General features: G+C 41.5%; 1 protein-coding gene across 1 annotated transcript; it reads right to left on the reverse strand.

Annotated features, from left to right (window-relative positions):
- Nucleotides 1-1,962: 1,962 nt before the first annotated feature.
- On the reverse strand, nt 1,963-19,237 carry SERPINE3 (serpin family E member 3). Its single transcript, XM_052670864.1, has 7 exons — nt 18,966-19,237; nt 14,142-14,375; nt 12,205-12,402; nt 6,740-6,938; nt 6,111-6,211; nt 4,588-4,674; nt 1,963-2,260 (listed from the first exon to the last, which is right to left on the reverse strand). The coding sequence occupies exons 1-7, from the start codon at nt 19,219-19,221 to the stop codon at nt 2,064-2,066; spliced, it is 1,272 nt and encodes a 423-aa protein (XP_052526824.1). The 5' UTR covers nt 19,222-19,237; the 3' UTR covers nt 1,963-2,063.
- Nucleotides 19,238-20,507: the final 1,270 nt, after the last annotated feature.

Here is a 20,507-nt window from a genome sequence, read left to right on the forward strand (position 1 = left end):
AAGGGGAATGGTTTCAAACTAAAGGAAGGTTCAGGTGAGATATTAGGAGGAAGTTTTTCACCCAGAGGGTGGTGACACACTGGAACAAGAGGTTGTCCAAGGAGGCTGTGGATGCCCCATCCCTGGAGGCATTCAAGGCCAGGCTGGATGTGGCTCTGGGCAGCCTGGTCTGCTGGTTGGTGACCCTGCACATAGCAGGGAGTTGAAACTGGATGAGCACTGTGGTCCTTTTCAACCCAGGCCTTTCCATGATTACTATAGTATGTATAAAGTAATAATGTAGCAGAGGACTTAACATTTTTGCAAGAAGCAAGAATGTTTTAATAAATACATATATAATGTAGCCTTTAATTTCATCCGAGAGAAGTTCGCCGTAGGAAGAACAGAAGATGGTATTTGACTAGAATTTATTATGAAGGATTTGTAACTCTTCCTATAAAGAGTACTGAGCCTGTAAAAGAAAAGAGTGTTAAAATTGGGACCAAGTTTTCAAAGCACAGAAGTAGCAGAATTGAAATTCTTCATTATATGGAAAAATTGATTTAGCAATGACATGCTTTCCTTAGAATAATTTGACCATTACTGTACTGAAAACAGATAAGTGTTTCCAAATAGTAACCTGACCAGGTTGATCCTCAGGACACATCCTAAAGAATCCCTTCTGAACAGAATAATACAACTCTGCTATTTTCCCAGTGGAAAAACTTCATTTACTGTGCCTGAACAAATACAATGACAATGTTTTTGGGTTTCTTTTTTTTTTTTTCCATTGGAAATATTAAGTATACTTCTGAGTTTTGAGTTGCAGCACAATAATACATACACTTCAATCACGTAAGGATCCTATTGTACAATTGCATTTCCTTTTCATGCGATTTACCATATACTGTAAAGTGAGCAAATTTATTCCCTGAAATTACTGTTTGGCCTTAATCCTGAGGAGTCCTTAATTGTGGGCCGGATTTACTTCAGTGCCTTTTTTTCCTAATTTTTGCCTTTGCTTAATACACATGCTTTGATTTATCAGAATCTGTAAAGCTGAGTATTAATTACATGGGCATTTACAGGCAATGAACATAATTATCTGCTATAAGCAATTAAGGAAAATAACTTCCTCGCATCTTTTTAGGCAGGCTCCAAACTGTTTTACTGCATCTTGAAAATGATTGCCAAAGTGAATGCACAAGTTGTAGGCTTTCTGCAGAGCTATGGTCTCAGTCTGTTAGTGACATCCAGTGCGCTTCCATGGCATTTGAGAACCTGGATGTTTCAGGAGAACGTGAAGCAGGGAAGAAGAGTCTCCTCAAAGATGTTGGTATTCGATACAAGAGGAGAGAAACTTATGTGTATTTGGAACTGTAGCTGGGTGGAAGGCTTCTGTTTGCTGAACTGCTGAGCTACGCCCCTTCATACTGCTGAGGTAGTGCTAAAACAGGGAATTTCAGGCTGTGGAGTCCTGCTGCTTGTGCTCAGAAGACAATTTGCTGCGTGCCACCTGTGCAGGCGTGAATAAGTTTCTTTTGTAGAGGAAAAAAATCGTATTTTAACTTCAGCTACCTCTGCTGCCCATTTGGGATTTCAATTGCCTTGCGGAATTCTGTTTCCCATGCTGGGGCATTTAAGGTCTTCATGTACTTCTGGTGCTTACCATAGTAGAAATTATAGAATCATAGAACCGTAGAGTAGCTTGGGTTGGAAGGGACCTCCAGGATCATCAAGCTCCAACCCTCCTGCCATATGCAGGATTGCCAGCTGCTAGATCAGTACTAGATCAGGCTGCCCAGGGCCCCATCCAACCTGGCCTTGAACACCTCTGGGGACAGGGCATCCACAGCCTCTCTGGGCAGCCTGTTCCAGTGCCTCACCACTCTCTCAGTAAAGAACTTCCTCCTGACTTCTAAATCTCCCTTCCTTTAGTTTAAAACCACCCCCCTTGTCCTATCACTAATCTATGTACAGAGATAGAAATTAATTTGCCTTTCCTGACTTGACTCTCCTTTTTTTATTATATATTTTAAAGGAAATTAAACTATTCCTTATGTGTGCTTTAAAATCTAAACTCACTAGTCCTGGCTGTTGAAATGTCCTGGACTGAAGATGCACGACAAGCTTCTTACCAATTTTGGTGCTACTTGTGAACGATTCTGCTGCTGAATCAGAAAGCATGTGTACATACCTGTGTTGGCTTGTCTCAGGAAAAAAGTGAAAGGTCTGTCTGCTTTGAAAATAGGTGTTCGAGATCTTTTCAGTAGTAGCATTGCTGTAATGCAATTAAGAAGATATTAGTAAAATGCATCAATTTTCATTCCATCTTCTGTGCTGTGTCCTCAAAACTCACAGTACCAAACCCCAGAGCCTGAGCTGCTACTCTAAGAGTAAACCAGTGATTTTGTCCTGTAGATAAATCAGTGGGGATGAATGAACAAGTCGTGTCGTGTGATTGTGAGCAAATGGGACACATGCTTATTGCTGAGGTGAGTCAGCCTGGTTTGGATTGCAAAGGTAACAATTGTTGTTGTTGCCACAGTTGTAGCTCTGCCCAAGTCATGCTGTGCTGTTACCCTTAAGCCAATCCCTACCCCTGCTGTTCCAGTCAAAAGATGAGCAAGGCACAAATGTAATCCCCTCTTCTAAATGGAAACAGCAAATAAATACTTATATCTTCCTGAAATCAGCCGGAGCTCAAAGCAAAGACTGAGTATCTTCAAAGCGCCGTATGGGAGTGCTTAAATAGTCTCTAAAATTATGATGGCTTAGAAGCAATTATAAGCCTTGTTCAAATCAACTCTGCCTTGCAGCTATGTAGTATTGACTATATTGACAAAACTGAAAACTTGGATAATTGTAATGAGCATTTAAAGCAACAGAATTCAATGGAAAATTTGAGTAAGGCTCAATAACGTGAATTTGAGTGGCACTATTTCAGTGCTCCTAAAACAAAAAGCAACTTCAACTTCAAAGCCACTGTGTGTCTGGATGCTGTGTTTCTAATATCAAGCAATGAGCATAGTCAGACTTTTTGTAAACCAGCTTCTTTGCTTGGTCTGATGGGAATTCATGGACGTTCCAGCATTGATTTCAATGGAATAAAGGTGTAATGCTGTCTGACTGCTATTAACCTTAGATCCACAGAATGGCTTGGGTTAGAAGGGATCTCAAAGATCATCCAGTTCCAACCCCTGCCATGGGCAGGGCTGCCACCCACTAGCTCCGGCACTAGGTCAGGTTGCCCTTACTCCTTGGTATGTAATGGAAGCCTAGAAGATAGGAATTTCCTGGAAAAAAAATGATGTCTAAGTCCAGAGGGACCAAGACTGGCTGGAGAAGTGGGCCCTTGAACATCTAATGAGGTTCAACAAGACCAAGTGCAGGGTGCTGCACTTGGGTCAGGGCAATCCCAGGTGTTTATACAAACTGGGTGAAGATAAACAGGAGGGGAACAGCTGTTTACGAGGGTGGACAGTGATAGGACAAGGGGAATGGTTTTGAACTGAGACAGGGGAGGTTTAGGTTAGATATTAGGAGGAAGTTTTTCACTCAGAGGGTGGTGACGCACTGGAACAGGTTGCCCAAGGAGGCTGTGGATGCCCCATCCCTGGAGGCATTCAAGGCCAGGCTGGATGTGGCTCTGGGCAGCCTGGTCTGCTGGTTGGTGACCCTGCACATAGCAGGGGGTTGAAACTGGATGAGCATTGTGGTCCCAGGCCATTCTGCGATTCTGTGATTCTATGAAAATATTAGCACTGAAAACACTGAAGTCCTTACAAAGATGAAGATTAAAGGGACTTCAATATAGCTCGTGTGACTTTTTAATATTGTTTTTCTTTAAAGGAAATGGGGATTGCACAGCTCAGTTTCCCTGTTGTACGTTTATGTTGTGATGGAGGATTTCTAAGAAAATGTCATTTAGCTCACAGAGGTGAGTTATTAACTCTGTAGTCCAGAGCTGAGATTTTACTTGGAATGTCCCTGCTGAACTGGCCCTGACTGCTCACATGTAAAGTGTCTGGGAAACAAATGTCTGTGCACAAATATCACTGTTCTGATGTTAGAAAAAAGCCTAGAATGCATTGAAGACGACAAAACTTTCACTTCATGAACTTTCAAGGTACCAATGGGACCTGTCACAGTTTAGAAGCTATAGATGAACAGATAATAACCTCTTAAATGCTTTGATTTTTGAGATCTGAACAAAGAGATTGGTTTGGGTGGTGGTGTGTGGAGCCAGGAGTTGGACTCAGTGAACCTTGTGTGTCCTATACAGCTCAGGATTTTCTATGATTCTGTTTAACCAACAGAAAAAATGCTTTATTTTGTTAAACTGGATTTTTCCTGGGCTGGTAAAGTTGGATTTCACCTGAGCATTTGCATGTTAGTCTAACATCAAACATGGAATGGGAAGAGGTTTAAGAGTTCCTATGTGCAATTATAAAGGTGAAATAGAAATGTTCAATACAAATGTTTGCATTTGGAGTGGGTGTGCTTCTAAATGCTGACATACTTTTGTGAAGCAGTTTTGTGATGAGCAGTTGTTGCTGTAGTGACAAGCTGCAGGGGTGAAAAGTAACACTTATATGTATGATTTACCTGTAGCTCCTGATGCCTTTGTGCCATCCTCTGTTACTTCAATCTTTGCATGGTGAATAGCTTCTGAAATATAAAAGCCAGCTTGCTCTACAAAACAAACCAACCCAACAGGTGAATATTAATAATGTTGTCATGCATTTTATTGTGAACACCATTTTTATTTTATTCATTCATAACGCTTTTACCTTTTTTAGTTTTTGTTATTTTTTCCTGCAGAATCTAGAGGTCTTAGGTTGAATCTAAACTGTGCTAAAGGTGAGCTGGGCCAGAGGATTTTTCATGCATGTGTCTGGCAGGGATAAATACAGACAGCCCAAACATCTGAGCCAGGTCTATGTCAGGGATTTCTTTGCTCAGTCCATAGCTGTAATAATAGGGCTGTGGGGTTTTTGGATCAGCATTCTCCAAGCGCAGGTAAATTGGAGAGTAAATCAAAACCCTTTGTGTTTGTCTTGCGTCTTTCTGCCTGGAAATACCCTCTGTTACATGTTCAGGCTGCAGAAGAACATCACTTGACACAATATAGAAACATCTTTAAAGTGAGACAGTGCATGAGGAAGGCAACATCAAGTTACTTTACTCTAGTGAAGACAGCAAATCTCTATTGCTGATGGAGAGAGATGAGGACTTCCAGACCATAAGTAGGAACACACAGATTTGTGTGCCTCTTTGATTAGGGAGACTTTCAGGAAACTTTAAGTCACTGTTGTGAATACTCTTCTCTCTCATTTTTACCTTCATCTGTCTGTTCTTTAGTCTGTATAGATATTTTCCCACCATTTGGACAATGGTGTATTCAATGCATGTGCCTTAACATCTCTTGCAGGAGAATCTACTCCATGATCTTCCCAAGCATAGAGATGAGCCTCACTGGCCTCTAGTTCCCTGGATCCTTCTTCCTTCCTTTCTTAAAAATGGGAGCGATGTTTCCCTTTTTCCAGACATTGCCTGACAGCCAGGACTTTTCAAACATGATGGAGAGCATCTTGACAACCACGTCAGTCAGCTCCCTTGGGACCCTGGGTTGCATGTCATCCAGCCCCATGGGCTTGTACACAAATCAGCATCATGAGGCAGACTCAGTCTTGCTCTGCTCTTACAGTGGGAGGGATTTTGCCTCCCACCCTGCCCCTCCACACACACATACATGTAGAAGTTCAGGTGTGAGAAGCCTGACTGGCCATGAGGCAGATAATTCCTTGAGTACCTCAGCCTCTTGTACCCAATGTATCTAAAGAATCCCTTGCGTTTTTTGCAGGCCCCTCCAGACGTTCAGTACCATCTGTGCCTTAGCTTTCCTAGTCCTATCCCTCCCTGCACATCTGGACGGTGCCCCTATATTCTTCCCAGGCCATCCATGCCAATAGCAATTGTCAATAATAAAGTAGGTCAATTGAATAGGAATTTTGTTTAGGAGTTCACAGAAAAAGAAGTACAATCAATAAAGAACATCTGAGTCTTATTATCTCGGAGTCTATATGTGTTGGGTCAATTATTACTTTGTATTCATTCAAGCCTCTTACCTGAAATGCCTTTAAAATTAGCAGTGGTGGGATCAAATGCATCTCTAATTCCCAAGGCAGAAAAAACTGTCTTTAGATCAAAAAGGCTTTGAATACTAAACCTGAAATTAAGATGAAAAATGTAATTTAAATGCAGGATTCATAGTTTCATAAAGCTAAAAGGTGGAACGTGCAATTTATTTCAAGCCTTTGCACTTCATCTCTTTCAGCGTGAGCCCAATGCTTTCTTCTTGATTAAGCACACTTTCCAGAGAAGCAACTGCTCTTCACTTGAAGACGTTAACAGCAAGAATCCCTCACCTCTCTCTACTGCAATCATACTACCTCTCAATGTTCTCGACATGTGAACTTCACGTATTCCTGAACACACTCTCTTTAACATTCTATTTGGCCGTAGCAAAAGGGCTCTTTGAATTGTTTCTGAAAATTATCTTGGAGGAGATGAGTATTAATGTACAAATTGTTTTTCACGTGGAGAATGTATTATGAGAGATACTTTCGCATGGAAAGTATTGCGAACCAAAGCACCTAATTTGGTTCCGTCCTGCAGGTTGTGCGAGTCATTGTTATCACACGTAATTCTGGCAACAGGAGTAGTGAAGTCATCTCAGAGGAACAGAATTGCTTACCTCGGTAGAAAAATATCCATCTTCGTCCTCTTTAAGCTGCTGGACCAGAGTGTTATGGTTTTGGCAGAAAGATGAGACTCAATCTGGGACAAAGGTGTTCGTTTGTGGCTTGGAAGCACTATGAACATGCTGAGTTTCTCCCCTAGGTAGGGTAACTCAACGACACTGAAAGCATCCTGAGTCGTTGTCTGGAACTGACCTGTATTTATGTGAATATAGATCTTATGTCATCATTAAAACAAAAAAGAAAACAACAGTCACACCTCAAAAAAACAAGCGTGGGGAAGCCAATGGTCCAGAACACCAGTGGACTGCAAGGAGTTGTCTGTGATGCATGGGCTCAGCTCAGGTCACCTATAGCTCACTGCACCAGCTCATGTGAGCAGAGCTGATTGGCTGAAAAATAGTGTTTTGTAGCTGAGAATCACAGAATCACAGAATTGTAGGGGTTGGAAGGGACCTCCAGAGATCACCGAGTCCAACCCCCCTGCCAAAGCAGGTTCCCTACAGCAGGTCACACAGGTAGGCATCCAGGCAGGTCTTGAACATCTCCAGAGAAGGAGACTCCACCACCTCCCTGGGCAGCCTGTTCCAGTGCTCCGTCACCTCACTGTAAAGAAGTTCTTGCGCACATTTGTGCAGAACTTCCTATGCTGCAGTTTCCGGCCGTTTCCCCTTGTCCTGTCTCCACTCACCACTGAAAACAGTCTGGCCTCACCATTCTGCCCTCCACACCTTAGATATTTATAGACCTGGATCAGGTCCCCTCTCAGTCTTCTTTTCTCAAGGCTGAACAGACCCAGATCACTCAGCCTTTCCTCATAGGAGAGATGCTCCAGGCCCTTCACCATCTTTGTGGCCCTCCGCTGGGCTCTTTCCAAGAGATCCCTGTCTGTTTTGTACTGGGGAGCCCAGAACTGGACACAGTACTCCAGATGAGGTCTTACCAGGGCAGAGTAGAGGGGGAGGATCACCTCCCTCGACCTGCTGGCCATGCTCTTTTTAATGCACCCCAGGATGCCATTGGCCCTCTTGGCCACAAGGGCACACTGCTGGCTTATGGCCAACCTGTCATCCACCAGGACACCCAGGTCCCTCTCCGCAGAGCTCCTCTCCAGCAGCTCATCCCCCAACCTGTACTGGTGCATGCAATTATGGATGCAAGACTCTACACTTGCTTTTGTTAAACCTCATCTGGTTTATCAAAATCTGCTCTATCAAATAGCGTTACTGTGCTATTTTTTACCTGTTGTAGTTTCCATGGAAATAATTAGGAGGCATTACTTTTGGACTATCCTATGTTTATTAGCCAGGCTATGACAATAACTGAATGGTGACAGTTCCTGCAGTGCCTGTTCTTTGAATAAGCTTTCTTTATTCCTTATAGTTTCCCTCTAGTATTTTTCACTAAAAATTAATTGCTGAAAGAAACAATTAAAAAAATATATATATATACTATTTAATTAACTGAAACCTTTTCCTTATATTTCCTTCTTTACTAACATTGAGTTTTAATCTTATTTCAGGCCAACAGCTATATTAAACGGTAAAGCATTTGGGCATGTACTTATAAAGGCACCCAGTGTATTCATTTTGAAAACTGAAAAACCTATCAAAAACAGATGAAGGTTTTAAAAAACAGTCTCAAAGGTAAAAGCTGTTTGGCTTCCAATCCTGTAATTATTTAGACGTGTGGTAACAAAGACTTTAATTCCACATTTCAATGAACAGATAATCGAAGCATTCTTAATGGACTGTTACACAGTAGAATAGATCCAATTATCACTATTTTCCTTTCTTATTTTATCACCTGTAAATCCAATGGATAGCATTTCAGGAAAACACAGAATCAATTGTCAGAGAAAGAGTTAAATACAGGTTACAAGCAAATGAATTATGATTACCATTGCTGCAGACCATTCAAAATAATCTACTCCCTTCCAACTGAACTGTAGTAGCTGTGACTTGTGAGGGTAGATGCTCATGCTTTTTGAGTCAGTTTTATAAATAGTGGAATATACTTAGTTATTGTTCATCATACCTAAATATCTGCTCATAAACACAGAGATATAGATTGTCTTAAATATTTCATGTAAAATGTTTGCTAGTTTTGCAAATCTGGGTTAGATAGCATTCAGTGCATGCTGGTAGTCCTGCTAGAACCTAGAAATGTTATATTCTTAGATCAGCAGTCCCACCATGCAGTGCTGAGAAGGAACTGCTCTGGTAAAACCATCTCCCAGCACATGGGTTGTTTTGGTGGAAACAAATTCTCTTCTGGTTTGCAGAGAGGATTTGTGTTCTGCACGGGATGGGAGTGATTTAATTCATGGATATGATGATATTTTGAAGTCTGTTATGTCTACAGAGATTATACAGACCTTATTTGTTAATTAAAAAGAAAACTAAAGACTTGGTATGATTGAGTTGGGATGTTTTGCCTTCCTTGCTTGAACTGATTTTTAGCATCCCATAAGAATGGTATACAACTAAATTAGTATTCAAATATAGTTAACAAATTGCTTGAAAAAAAGAACATGTAATATAGCACAAATAGTAATCTTGACACTTTCTTAGCATCATTGATAGATCCCAGGCTGATTTGTTCTGCATGGCAACATTAAAAGGATAAAAAATGCTGTAAATGATCAACATTGTCCACAGTTAAACTTTCTTGATCTTTGTTTTCGATCCTGGTGGTGGACATCTGCAATAATTTGATAATGAAGGAAAGTTATTTCAGATCTCTGTTTTGTTGTAGTAGGCCAGTCCCTGGCCAGGCCCTGGAGCATGACCAGGGAAGGACAACAAAGCTGTGAAGGGTCTGGAACACAAGTCTTATGGGGAGCAGCTGAGGGAACTGGGATTGTTCAGTGTGGAGAAAAGGAGGCTCAGGGGAGTCCTTATCACTATAACTGCTTGAAAGGATGCTGTGGTGAGGTGGGGGCACCAGGAGAAATTTAGCTTGGATATCAGGAGAAATTTATTCTCAGAAAGAGTGGTGAAGTATTGGAAGTGGTGGAGTCACTGTCCCTGAAGGTGTTCAAGAGTGGATATAGTACTGATGGACATGGTCAGCAGGCATGGTGGGGATGGGTTGGTGCTTGGATGAGATGACTCTGAATTTATGACTTTTAAACAAATTAGTCGGAAATATTTGTAGCATTTCTTATGACAAAGAATTTGGCTCAGACATTTTAGACTTCTCATTTATGTCTCACCCCACTAAAAATTCAGAGAAAAGGCTTGCTCCTGAGCTGACAGGTATGTGTTAGTACCAAGAAACCCATTTTGTCTAACTGGATAGCTAACAAAGGAGCAAAGAGTGATGTAGTTTTAGACTACATGAGCAGCCACGTACCCTGCAGTTAGCTGGGGATACAGCATCACCCAGGGCTGACTGACCATGAGCTGATGTAGTAGTTTACACTGCTCAGTGATGAGGATGAGGAGGCACTGGGTTTTGCAAAAGGAAATTCTGCATTCGAAATTGAAGTTAATTCCCTTCTAAAAGAGTTGAATGCACCAGAGGAATAGGAACACTCCAAGCCAGAAGTGTGAGTGTGTTCAGGAACGGGTGATCCTCGGGAGACGGGAGAAAGAAGTGTGTTGGACACACCATGGGTTTTCTTGAAGAGGAAATAACACAGACAAAGCCACAGCAATACAAGCACGCTTGCAAAGTGGAAAAGAATGATTCCTCAGACAGGTGGGTTCCAAGATAAAGAGCTGTAGAAATAATGAATGGCCAACTGCCTGCTTGATGTGACCAGAAAAGGAAACTGCTTTAGCTGTGGAAACAAGAGAAAAAAGAAGAAAGAATGGTGCTGCTGAACACTGAATTCTTTTTTTTTTTTTTTTTTTAAATTTATCTCCAATTATTTGCGGGAAATTATGGAAAAGCATTAGCTTGATGATAAATTATTGAATAACAGTGAGCAGTGAAGTACCTAAGGGAATGAGGAAAGAACAAGAGGACTTGCAATGCCAGGGGTGCAAATGAAATTTGACCTACTTCAGAGAGACAAATCTGGGTCTTGGGTAGTTACCACTTTAGAATTCAAAGAGAATGAATGTGAAAATTGAAAGTGTGTTAGCAAAGATTTTCCAGAAACCTGCAGAGTCAGTCTGCATCTCTAGATGAGAGTCTAGAAAGCAGAAGTGTATTTATAAAGGAAAATAGAGTAGTCTGGGAAATTTTAGGTCTTCATGTGAAAAAGTTTAGAATATACTGGAGAAACAAATGGACAAGTCAAAGGGGGATACAGAAAGTGAGATAAACTGCAACATCAGGCAGGTCCCAGTGTCTTTCTGGTTGAGTAATTGATTTGGTAAAAAAGCACAGATCCAGCCATCTGATTTTAAGGAAGAACATTAGACACAGATTCACTATGGCACTACTAACAGGTAGAAGTGATGGTCGCTAGAACCAATGAATGAAATGAAATGAAATTGAAGATAGAATGCACCTGCTTGAAGAGGAGATTAAGATTAGTTAAGATGAAAGTGGGGTTCCCATGCTGAAAAGAGTTCAAAGCTTTGCCAATACTGAAGACTTTCATCAAAAATGGACAGTGAGGTTACCTTGATGGCCGGGATGGTGGAAATCCCATAGTGTCCAAGAAGCCAACACAAAAGGCATGCATTTATTAAGATTTCCTTGCCCTTAATTTACCTGTGACTCATCAGCTGAAAGAAAAAATGGCATGTTGGGAGAACAGAACAGGTAGGGTACAGCCTGAGTAACCACTCAATGCGCTAAACAGTGCATTTTAGCATAGAATCATAGAATCATAGAATCACCAAGGTTGGAAAAGACCTAAAAGATCACCCAGTCCAACCGTTCACCTATTCCCAATAGCTCCTACTAAACCATGTCCCTCAACACAACATCCAGCCTTTCCTTGAACACCCCCAGCGTCGGCGACTCCACCACCTCTCTGGGCAGTCCATTCCAGTGCCTAGACAGAGCAAAATACTGAGTGTGTATATGACCCATTACAATTATGATATAAATTTCTTATCCCTTACTTTCAGGGAAGATTAACGTGAATTGGAAAAGTACATAAAAAGAGTCCTAGAGAACTTGAGTGTCTATTTAATGAAAAGACTAGATGAGCCTGGCATCTTCATTTTAGCCAATTTCATTATTTATTTATAAATATGTTTAGGAGTAAATATCAAAGCTGAAATAAACTATTTAAGTTGGAAGACATGTCTTGCACAGTACTAAGATATAAATTGGTCTTGAAGAAATTTAGACTTGGAATTAGAAAGCTTTTTATCCAAGCGAAGCTCACAAATTTATGGCAGAAGGAAAGGAGCTTTTTATATTAAAAAGGGTTGTAAATTTCCTCATGGCTGAAAATTAAGCCCACCGCACAAGTTGTTGTGTCAGAGCCCATATGCTTCAAACCTTTGAAAGGAGAACACTATCTCTATGAATCTGGAACGAGAGCAGTTACCGTAGTTAACTTCAGCTGTGTGATGCATTGTGGGTACTTTCAGGGTTGAGCTCTCTGCCGTGGTAAAAGGCAAGATCTGGGTATCCATAAAGGAAAACTTCTTCAGCCACGTGCTCTTGAAATACATGGTGCTCACCACAGCCACCTGGCTGAGCGGTGACACAGCTTCCTCAGAAGGCACACCGTGCACGTCCCTGTCTGCAAGGGAGAGAGATGGAGATGATTTTCTCACATAAACATGCCAGTGCATATTTTGCTGCCTTTCATCTTTAGATCCAGAAATTCCTAATGCAATCAACCCATGACTACAGATCCCCTGATGAAGTAACTAAGTCATCTGCATCTCATGTCCTAATTCTGCCCCTCTCTAATTTAATTAGTAGTTCACCTCGGTCTGCTTTGGGCATCTCAGAGTCCTGAAGTGTGATTCACTTTTAATTTATTATATACAACTCTCTGAAAGGTGGTTATGCAAGGTGAGGGTCAGCCTCCTCTCCCAGGTAACAGTGATAGGACAAGGGAGAATGGCCTGAAGTTGCACCGTGGGAGGTTCAGATTAATATTATGAAAAATTTCTCCTCAGAAGGAGTGGTGAGGCAGTGGCACAGGCTGCCCAGGGAGGTGGGGGACTCACCATCTCTGCAGGTGTTCAAGGAAAGAGTGAATATGGCAGTGAGGGACATGGTTAGCAGGCATGATGAGGAAGGGACGGTGGTTGGACAAGATGATTTTTGTGTTTTTATCCAACTTTAATAGTTCTATGATTCTATGACACTCTTGTGAGTACCACAACACGGACTCCCATTTTAGTGTCTACTTCTAGAGGAAGTTTCTTATTGCAAAGTTGGATCAATTATTACAGCTCATTTAAGAAGGATAGAATTTTTTTGGACTAGCAGCTTTAATGTATATTTTCAACATCACATTATGTATTAGTGCCCAAATTAACACTCAAGTAATTTAAGTTGATGGGGCAAATCAGGGATTTATTTTGTTTACTGCTTCTAAGGACTTGCTTTTTTAATTAATTTTTTTTTTTTTTTCATTTACACACATTTAATTTCACTACCTTTGTTACTTGTGTGGAGCTCTTTTCATTTCCTATTTTGACTTTTTAACTTCAGAGTCTGGCTTACAGCCCTCCATGCTCCCCACCACAGCATGAAAGCGCTCTATGCAGCAAGCTTGGCCACAGGGGAGTATGGCTGCTCCTCGTTAAAACTGAGAGCACCGAAAAGGATTCCCATTTTAAAAATTAGAGGAATAAGGCCAAGAACTTTATGGCTTGATATTGCAAACTTACAGTCAGAGATTCAGACTTATTCCGGCTCCTTCCTCCTTCCTCCCATTAGAAATGAGCACAAGAGTGAGATTTCCTGGCTATTAGTCTTAGAATCACAGAATCACAGAATCACAGAATCACAGAATCATAGAATTATAGAATCATGGAATGGCCTGGGTTGAAAAGGACCACAATGCTCATCTAGTTTCAACCTCCTGCTGTGTGCAGGGTCACCAACCAGCAGACCAGGCTGCCCAGAGCCACATCCAGCTTGGCCTTGGATGCCTCCAGGGATGGGGCATCCACAGCCTCCTTGGGCAACCTGTTCCAGTGCGTCACCACCCTCTGTGTGGAAAATTTCCTCCTAATATCTAACCTAAATCTCCCCTGTCTCAGTTTAAAATCATTCCCCCTTGTCCAATCACTATCCACCCTTGTAAACAGCCATTCCCCCTCCTGTTTATATGCTCCCTTCAAGTACTGGGAGGCCACAATGAGGTCTCCCCGGAGCCTTCTCTTCTCTAAGCTAAGAGTCTTGGTTTGAGCAAGGTGGAGTGTGGCAAAAAGCTTTATTCTTGGTTAAATAAATGTTCTCTCGTTATTCTTATTTTACATTTTATTCATGTGCAATCATTCTCATGGGTTGCAATACTACCTGCAATGTTACCGATGATCCACCCCCGTATCTGGGCTGCAGTTTGGTTGGGGTTGGTGAAGTCAGCTTGCTGAAGGCTGCTGTTGGCCCAGTGCGTGACATGTGCAGCAAAGTGGGGTGAGAGCTGCACACCAGTATGTGTGAAGAGGGAGCATGCCAGCTGCACCACAGCACCCTGGCCAGAATCAGCTGCTCCTTCATACACCTTGAGTAACATATCCTGCACGCTTTGATCTGCCAAGGGAGAGAGAAGGAATAACTGCAGTTATTATGTTGAAGCATCAGATCTCAGGGGCTCTGACCTCTATTGGTGGCACCACTGTCCTCGGAAAGTTAAAACACTTTCACAGCTGAAGTAACCTTGACATGATAGGGTATTCCTGTAGAGCACAATGACACAATGGGCGTAGAAAATTCTTCGTGCTGCTGTAGAAGTCACTCTAGTGCAGATATATCAAATGGCTGATGCAGTGTCATGATCACACTGTTATGCATGTGAATATAGCTCTTGTGGTTCATAAGTAATTTTATTCATTTGGGGCATTCTCTGAGTTCTCATCTGTGAGACTGAGATCCTCCAGTAGTGACTGGCTGAGCTGCTGTTGGTACAATACTGACATACATCTCTTCCTCATGTTGTCAGTGGTGCCACCCATCTCAGGAATCATAGAATCACTCAGGTTGGAAAAGACCTTAAAGATCATCAAGTCCAACCACAACCTGACCATACTACCCTAACTCTAACAACCCTCTGCTAAATCATGTCCCTGAGCACCACATCCAAATGGTTTTTGAACACATCCAGGGATGGAGACTCAAACACCCCCTTGGGCAGCCTATTCCAGTGCTTAACAACCCTTTCCGTAAATGAGTGTTTCCTGATATCCAGCCTAAGAATAGGAATATCCAACCTAGGAATAGTATCTCCCTGACTGCTCCAGCTCTGTCTGTTACTCTTAACCCTTCAGTTTTGAAGGTCACTGTCCCAAACTGATCCTATATTGTATATAAGGCCTGACAATGCTAAATAGAGTTGACATTTCTTGATGTCTGTCACAAGTGACTCTTATACAAATGACAATAATTTCTGTTCTTTCTGAATTACAAATATATTTTTCATGCAATATTTTTCTTTAAATTTTAATTTTTATGAGCCATTCCAATCCTTTTATAAAAAACTGCTCATTAACTCATAGTTTCTTTACCTGAGCTGATGATTGCTCCTTCTAAATGCAGAACTTTGAATTATGCTTTCTGAATTATGTCCTATTCATTTCACACATTTCTCTGATTTGCTAAGATCCTTTTAAATTTTAATCAGGCCTTCAAAAATGCTTGTAGAAACTACGAATATTCAAAGATTCAATAATGTATTCCCTAGTGGATTGACCAAAATACTAATGAAAACAGCAGAACAGTGCCCCAGTCTCCAGTTACTGGGCAACTCACAATGGGCCAATGGTGGGGGTTGGTGTGATGGCTACAAGGTTATGTTGTAGCAAGGATGTGGGTCTTCCAAACTTCGGAGGACAGTGTGTTTCTAAAATGACAATGTTTCTAACAGCTTTCCCCAAGGAGTGATTTATCAATTGTTTTTCTTGTCATTAATTTGCTTTAATAGTTTGTGATGAGACAATTCATGCTGAAGTGGCTGCCTGAGGCTCAGCACTTGCACCTAGTCTGAGCAATGTTGATGTTTTCCATGTCGCCTCAGACTTCCCAAGTGTGTGGGTTAGCCCCTTTCCTATAGCCCTTGGAGAAGACTTATCTACATCCACCCAATGACATCTTTTAGACTTTTTCACTTCCCTGTAGGAAGCTTCCTCCAGGTTGTTCTTCCTATAAATAAGCCTGCCTCGAGGAGTAGAGCACTGCCGTTCTTCAGCAAGACACCATTGCCCGTTGGGTCTGTGGGATCAACAAGGTCTTTCTGATTTCCCTAGGTGGATAGTCATCACATGTCTTCACTGTTACATACAAATTATTGGCCACCATCTTCAGGGAGATAAGTACTGTGCTCCATGCTTCTGCAGAGTGCTGCAATCAGCTCTGGTGCTCCTCTGCCTTGGCCAAATGCCTGGGGAACTCTGGGCACAGCGGGGCTCACTGTTATGGTCCTGGTTAGAAACATTATTTTTTGTTATTTTTGACCCCAGGGAGACTGTTGAAGGAAGTCCTCAGTTTCCCAGAGGCAGCACTGAGGGTAGGCAGATTTGGACATGAGTGATTTGGGGCAGGTAATCCAGCGAGAATTTTGGTGGATCTATCCTGCTTTTACTGACCTGCCCCATGCTGAGCATCGAGCCAAAGGTAATGTCACTGTGACACTCCAGCTCCCAGCCAGGTCCCTCACCTCATCAGAAGACTTCTACTGCATCAGTACAGATTTGTGCTGAGCTAAAGGGAAAGTTTAATGTCTTCATGTCTTCCTATTTCTACCACCCAAGAATCCAGTGTGTGGGTTTTCTAGTCTAGCAGTGCTCCTCTAATAACCTGCAAGGAGACCCATCACCTCTATGAAGACTGGTATTAAAGCTTAGATCTATTACTCTTGAAGGGATAAAATATTGAAATCCTTGAATAGATGTCAAGAAAACTCACACAGTTTGAGGTGTAAAGCGTTTTTCTTGTGTGTTCTGCATTAGTGTGGGAGCATTTGGCAAGCTCTCTGGAGGACGAAAGAAATCAAAGATGGTAAATTGGAAGCAGATGTTAATGTGAGGTGTGGTATCCTGAGCTTGGAATTTCAGTCATATCAAAGCACTTAGCTAACCAAAGTCCTGAATTCTTACGCAGAAAGCAGTTCAAAATTACTTTAAAATACTCTACTATGGATCACATAAAACAGCAAGGAGAAAACATTTTTGTGTTATTTTGTCTATATTTTTTTCAAGACATCCCTTTAAACACCGCTTTTCTTATATTAGAATAAAGGTGAATCAATCTTCCAAGTGATAAAAGAAGATTAGGGATGCACGTAAGAGCCGATTCTCTGTGAATGGTGCATGAACCATCAATGCTTTCACTGTTTTTAGACTGCCAAGATTTTAACCACATCCTTCATTATTGTGAAAGAAGGACCAACTAAAATATGAATGCAAATATCTAGTGGAAAAACGGAATATCATAGAATCATAGAATCATAGAATGGCCTGGGTTGAAAAGGACCACAATGCTCATCTAGTTTCACCCCCCTGCTATGTGCAGGGTCGCCAACCAGCAGACCAGGCTGCCCAGAGCCACATCCAGCCTGGCCTTGAATGCCTGCAGGGATGGGGCATCCACAACCTCCTTGGTCCACCCTTCCAGTGCATCACCACCCTCTGTACGTATATGTATATATATATAAATATATATATAAGCAGTTTGCTTTTACTCATATGAAATCTGGGCTAAGTACTTATTTATTAGATGTAAACCATTGGAGGACACGATTTCTCTCTCCCCCACTGTAGATGTGTTATCATGAATAATAACAATGGATCCAATTCTACTTTTTTCTCACATTCATACATTAATATTGCTAAAAGCCTTAATGCGCATGGCTAATGCCATAAACTAGAGAGAAATTAAAGTAGAGATAGAATGTCTAGTTGATATTCCGCGACATACAAAAAGGAGGACAGTGCAAAAGAGCCACCAGGTCATTAATAATATCTATACTTCTCATAGTTATATCTTGTGTGGAGATTTGTGCTTGAATTTCAATGTGCAATATTCTATCTAACTTAATATTCTCTCCTCAATAATTGAATCTTTATGCAGCAAAAAGCATGGCAATTGCTGAGGTAAAATCCCTGTCTGAGCTAATGCTGTTTAGAATCACCCTACCGAATTTACAGAAAGTGTATCAGCCAGAATTAGCTTGTACTGCTATATTGGTTTTGAATAGCAATGATATGAAGAATGGCATTGATGACTAAGGTAGGTTACAGCACAGGACAGTGAAATTACTGTAGGTCTTATCTTTAGTTTTCATATACCGAAAGTAAATTTTATGCTGAGAAATAATAGTGTTATCTCGTTACATAAGTCTTGTATATAAGCTACAAATTTTGAAGATGAGACAGCCATCTACTTATAAACATTGTGCCCATAATGTCAAACAGTTTTGGACATGTGATGTGAGATGGTAGGATAATTCACAATTAAAAGGAGGACAACATCCTTAAATTCAGCTGATTCATGCCGGCTTGTAAGATATCTGCCTTTTCCATATCTCTTCCCAGAGAGCCTTTTATTTTAGTCTGCTTTCATGGGAAGATGTAATCATGCCATCCACCTGTCCATACAACTCATTTCCTGCCAGTCACCTTCTGCTAAATTTTCTTCTAATTTTTTTTGCTAGAAGATGAAAATTTTCATTTTTTCAGCCAGTTATAATAACACTAGGATAAAGGCATAAGTCCTAAAGATAATTCAGTTTCTCAATTTGAGATTAGGGTAGGAGACAAAATGACTGTTGTCTCCTCCACATCTCCGTGCAGAGGACACAGTAGAGGCCAGCTCACAGCAGGCACCATGAAGCCCTAGGGAACCAAGATCAGTTTTGCTTTCATGGAAGAATCTTCTTTAGGAGCAGTTGTACTTCAGTGAAAGAGTAAGCAGTACTTGAAAAGAAGGAATAATAATGCGTGTCTACTGAGTGTCCTTTGTCTATGCTGACATCTGCCTGTCGAATCCAGAGAAAACACTTCCAAATTACATTTTTGCAGTGAGGTAGAAAAAAACATAACTCATTAGACACGTACAAGTGTCATCTCCTTAGTAAGACTTTCCTGCAAAACATAGGGAAATCAGTATTATTTTAATGTGGTACATTACCATGAACGTTGTATCCTAGAGCATTCTGCAGCTCCATGAAGGTATTTCCTTGAGCTCCAAACTGCAGCAGCTCCAAAGAAATGGCCACGCTTGCTGGGGAAATGACCAAGTTGGTTCTGTTGTCTGCTTCAGAGGCACGGCGGTAGAGATTGATTGCAAATTCAATCTTCAGGTCCTTCAGCTCATCATAGGAGATGCAGTTGCCTTTGTTTAAGCACCAAGTAAGGATGAATGCAAAGAAGATGATGGGCAACATGAAGGTGAGCTGAGAATGCACTCTACCAGATAGTCATACCTGCAATTAATAACAGAGGTACTTAGACAATGATAACTGGTAAAGCACCTGCCCATATCTAGTCAGTAGCGGTTGCCATTAAAAGATAAGGTGTAGGGACACACTGACTACTCTTGGGTAACAAGAATCAAGCTTTTCTAGTATGCTGTACCCATACAGGATGGTTGGTCAGTGCAGCACATGGAGACACAGTGCTCCTCAATTAATAAAACAGTGACCTGCAATGTGAAGGGACCCCTTGGTGAAAGCTCTGTGCTCTCCACACTGCCCAGCATCCCCAGCTCCTTTCCATCCCCAGAGAAAGAGTCACTTCCAGCACTCCCCAAAGGAAGCCCACCCCTCAACAGATGCAGGTGTTCAACTGCAGGCTCCAGCCTGGAGGTTCCATCCATGTTTGCAAAAGGCTGCCTTCAAATTTCCCACCCAGATATTCCTCCTGTGCAGTTCATACTAAGGAATAAAAAGGTGCATTTGCAAAAGGCTTTGGTGCCCGCAGCACAAAATCACTGCTTTGGAATTTTATGGGAAATCAAGAATTTGTTCACATTATATTAAGATACACTTAGATTTGTATTGAAGGGAAAAATGGTAAAACAACAAAATAGCTTCTTTCTTTTTGCGGAATTTCACCTTTTGAACGACGTATGCAAACACATTTAAGGAAACACTGCACCTTCTTTCACTTGAGGATTTCCTACAAATCTTTCTCCATGCCCTTTGCTCTAGAGATCACCTCTAATTCTTTGCATTTACTCACAGTTAGCTCTGTTAAATTGTCTTGCCTTTCTGAGTCCTTCTGGATGTCTGAATTGAAGCTGTCTATGTACGCCTTGTCTCCTTCTTTAATAGGTAGTGGAGTAAAGACTAAGTCATGAGACTGCATTTAAAGGGATAGTCAGTGATCAGAGTCTCTGTCGGCGATGTCTGTACCACTCTGTCCAAATTCCTGTAGGCTACAAGCTCTATAGAGAGCCAGGCAAAGCAGCATGCCACTGACCAGCAAATCCAAGGCAAGGAACAAAAAGTTACACATGGAGATAGAGCCGGCAACTGCCTTCCAAGCACTGCCCCAGCCTCATGAGGCTTGTGACCTGCTGGTACCGAGCAAGGCATCTCCTATCTCTCTTCCCACCCCCTCCTGCTTTTATATGAATTCCATTGATTCCTCTGCCACAAAGGGGAAGAGAAAGGGCTCACTGTGTACCAGGCACGTAGCTACTTTTCCCCCTATTTTGAAATCTTATGCA

The sequence above is a fragment of the Tympanuchus pallidicinctus genome, unplaced genomic scaffold (assembly GCF_026119805.1).
Source record: "Tympanuchus pallidicinctus isolate F22 unplaced genomic scaffold, pur_lepc_1.0 scaffold11, whole genome shotgun sequence".
NCBI lineage: Eukaryota > Metazoa > Chordata > Aves > Galliformes > Phasianidae > Tympanuchus > Tympanuchus pallidicinctus.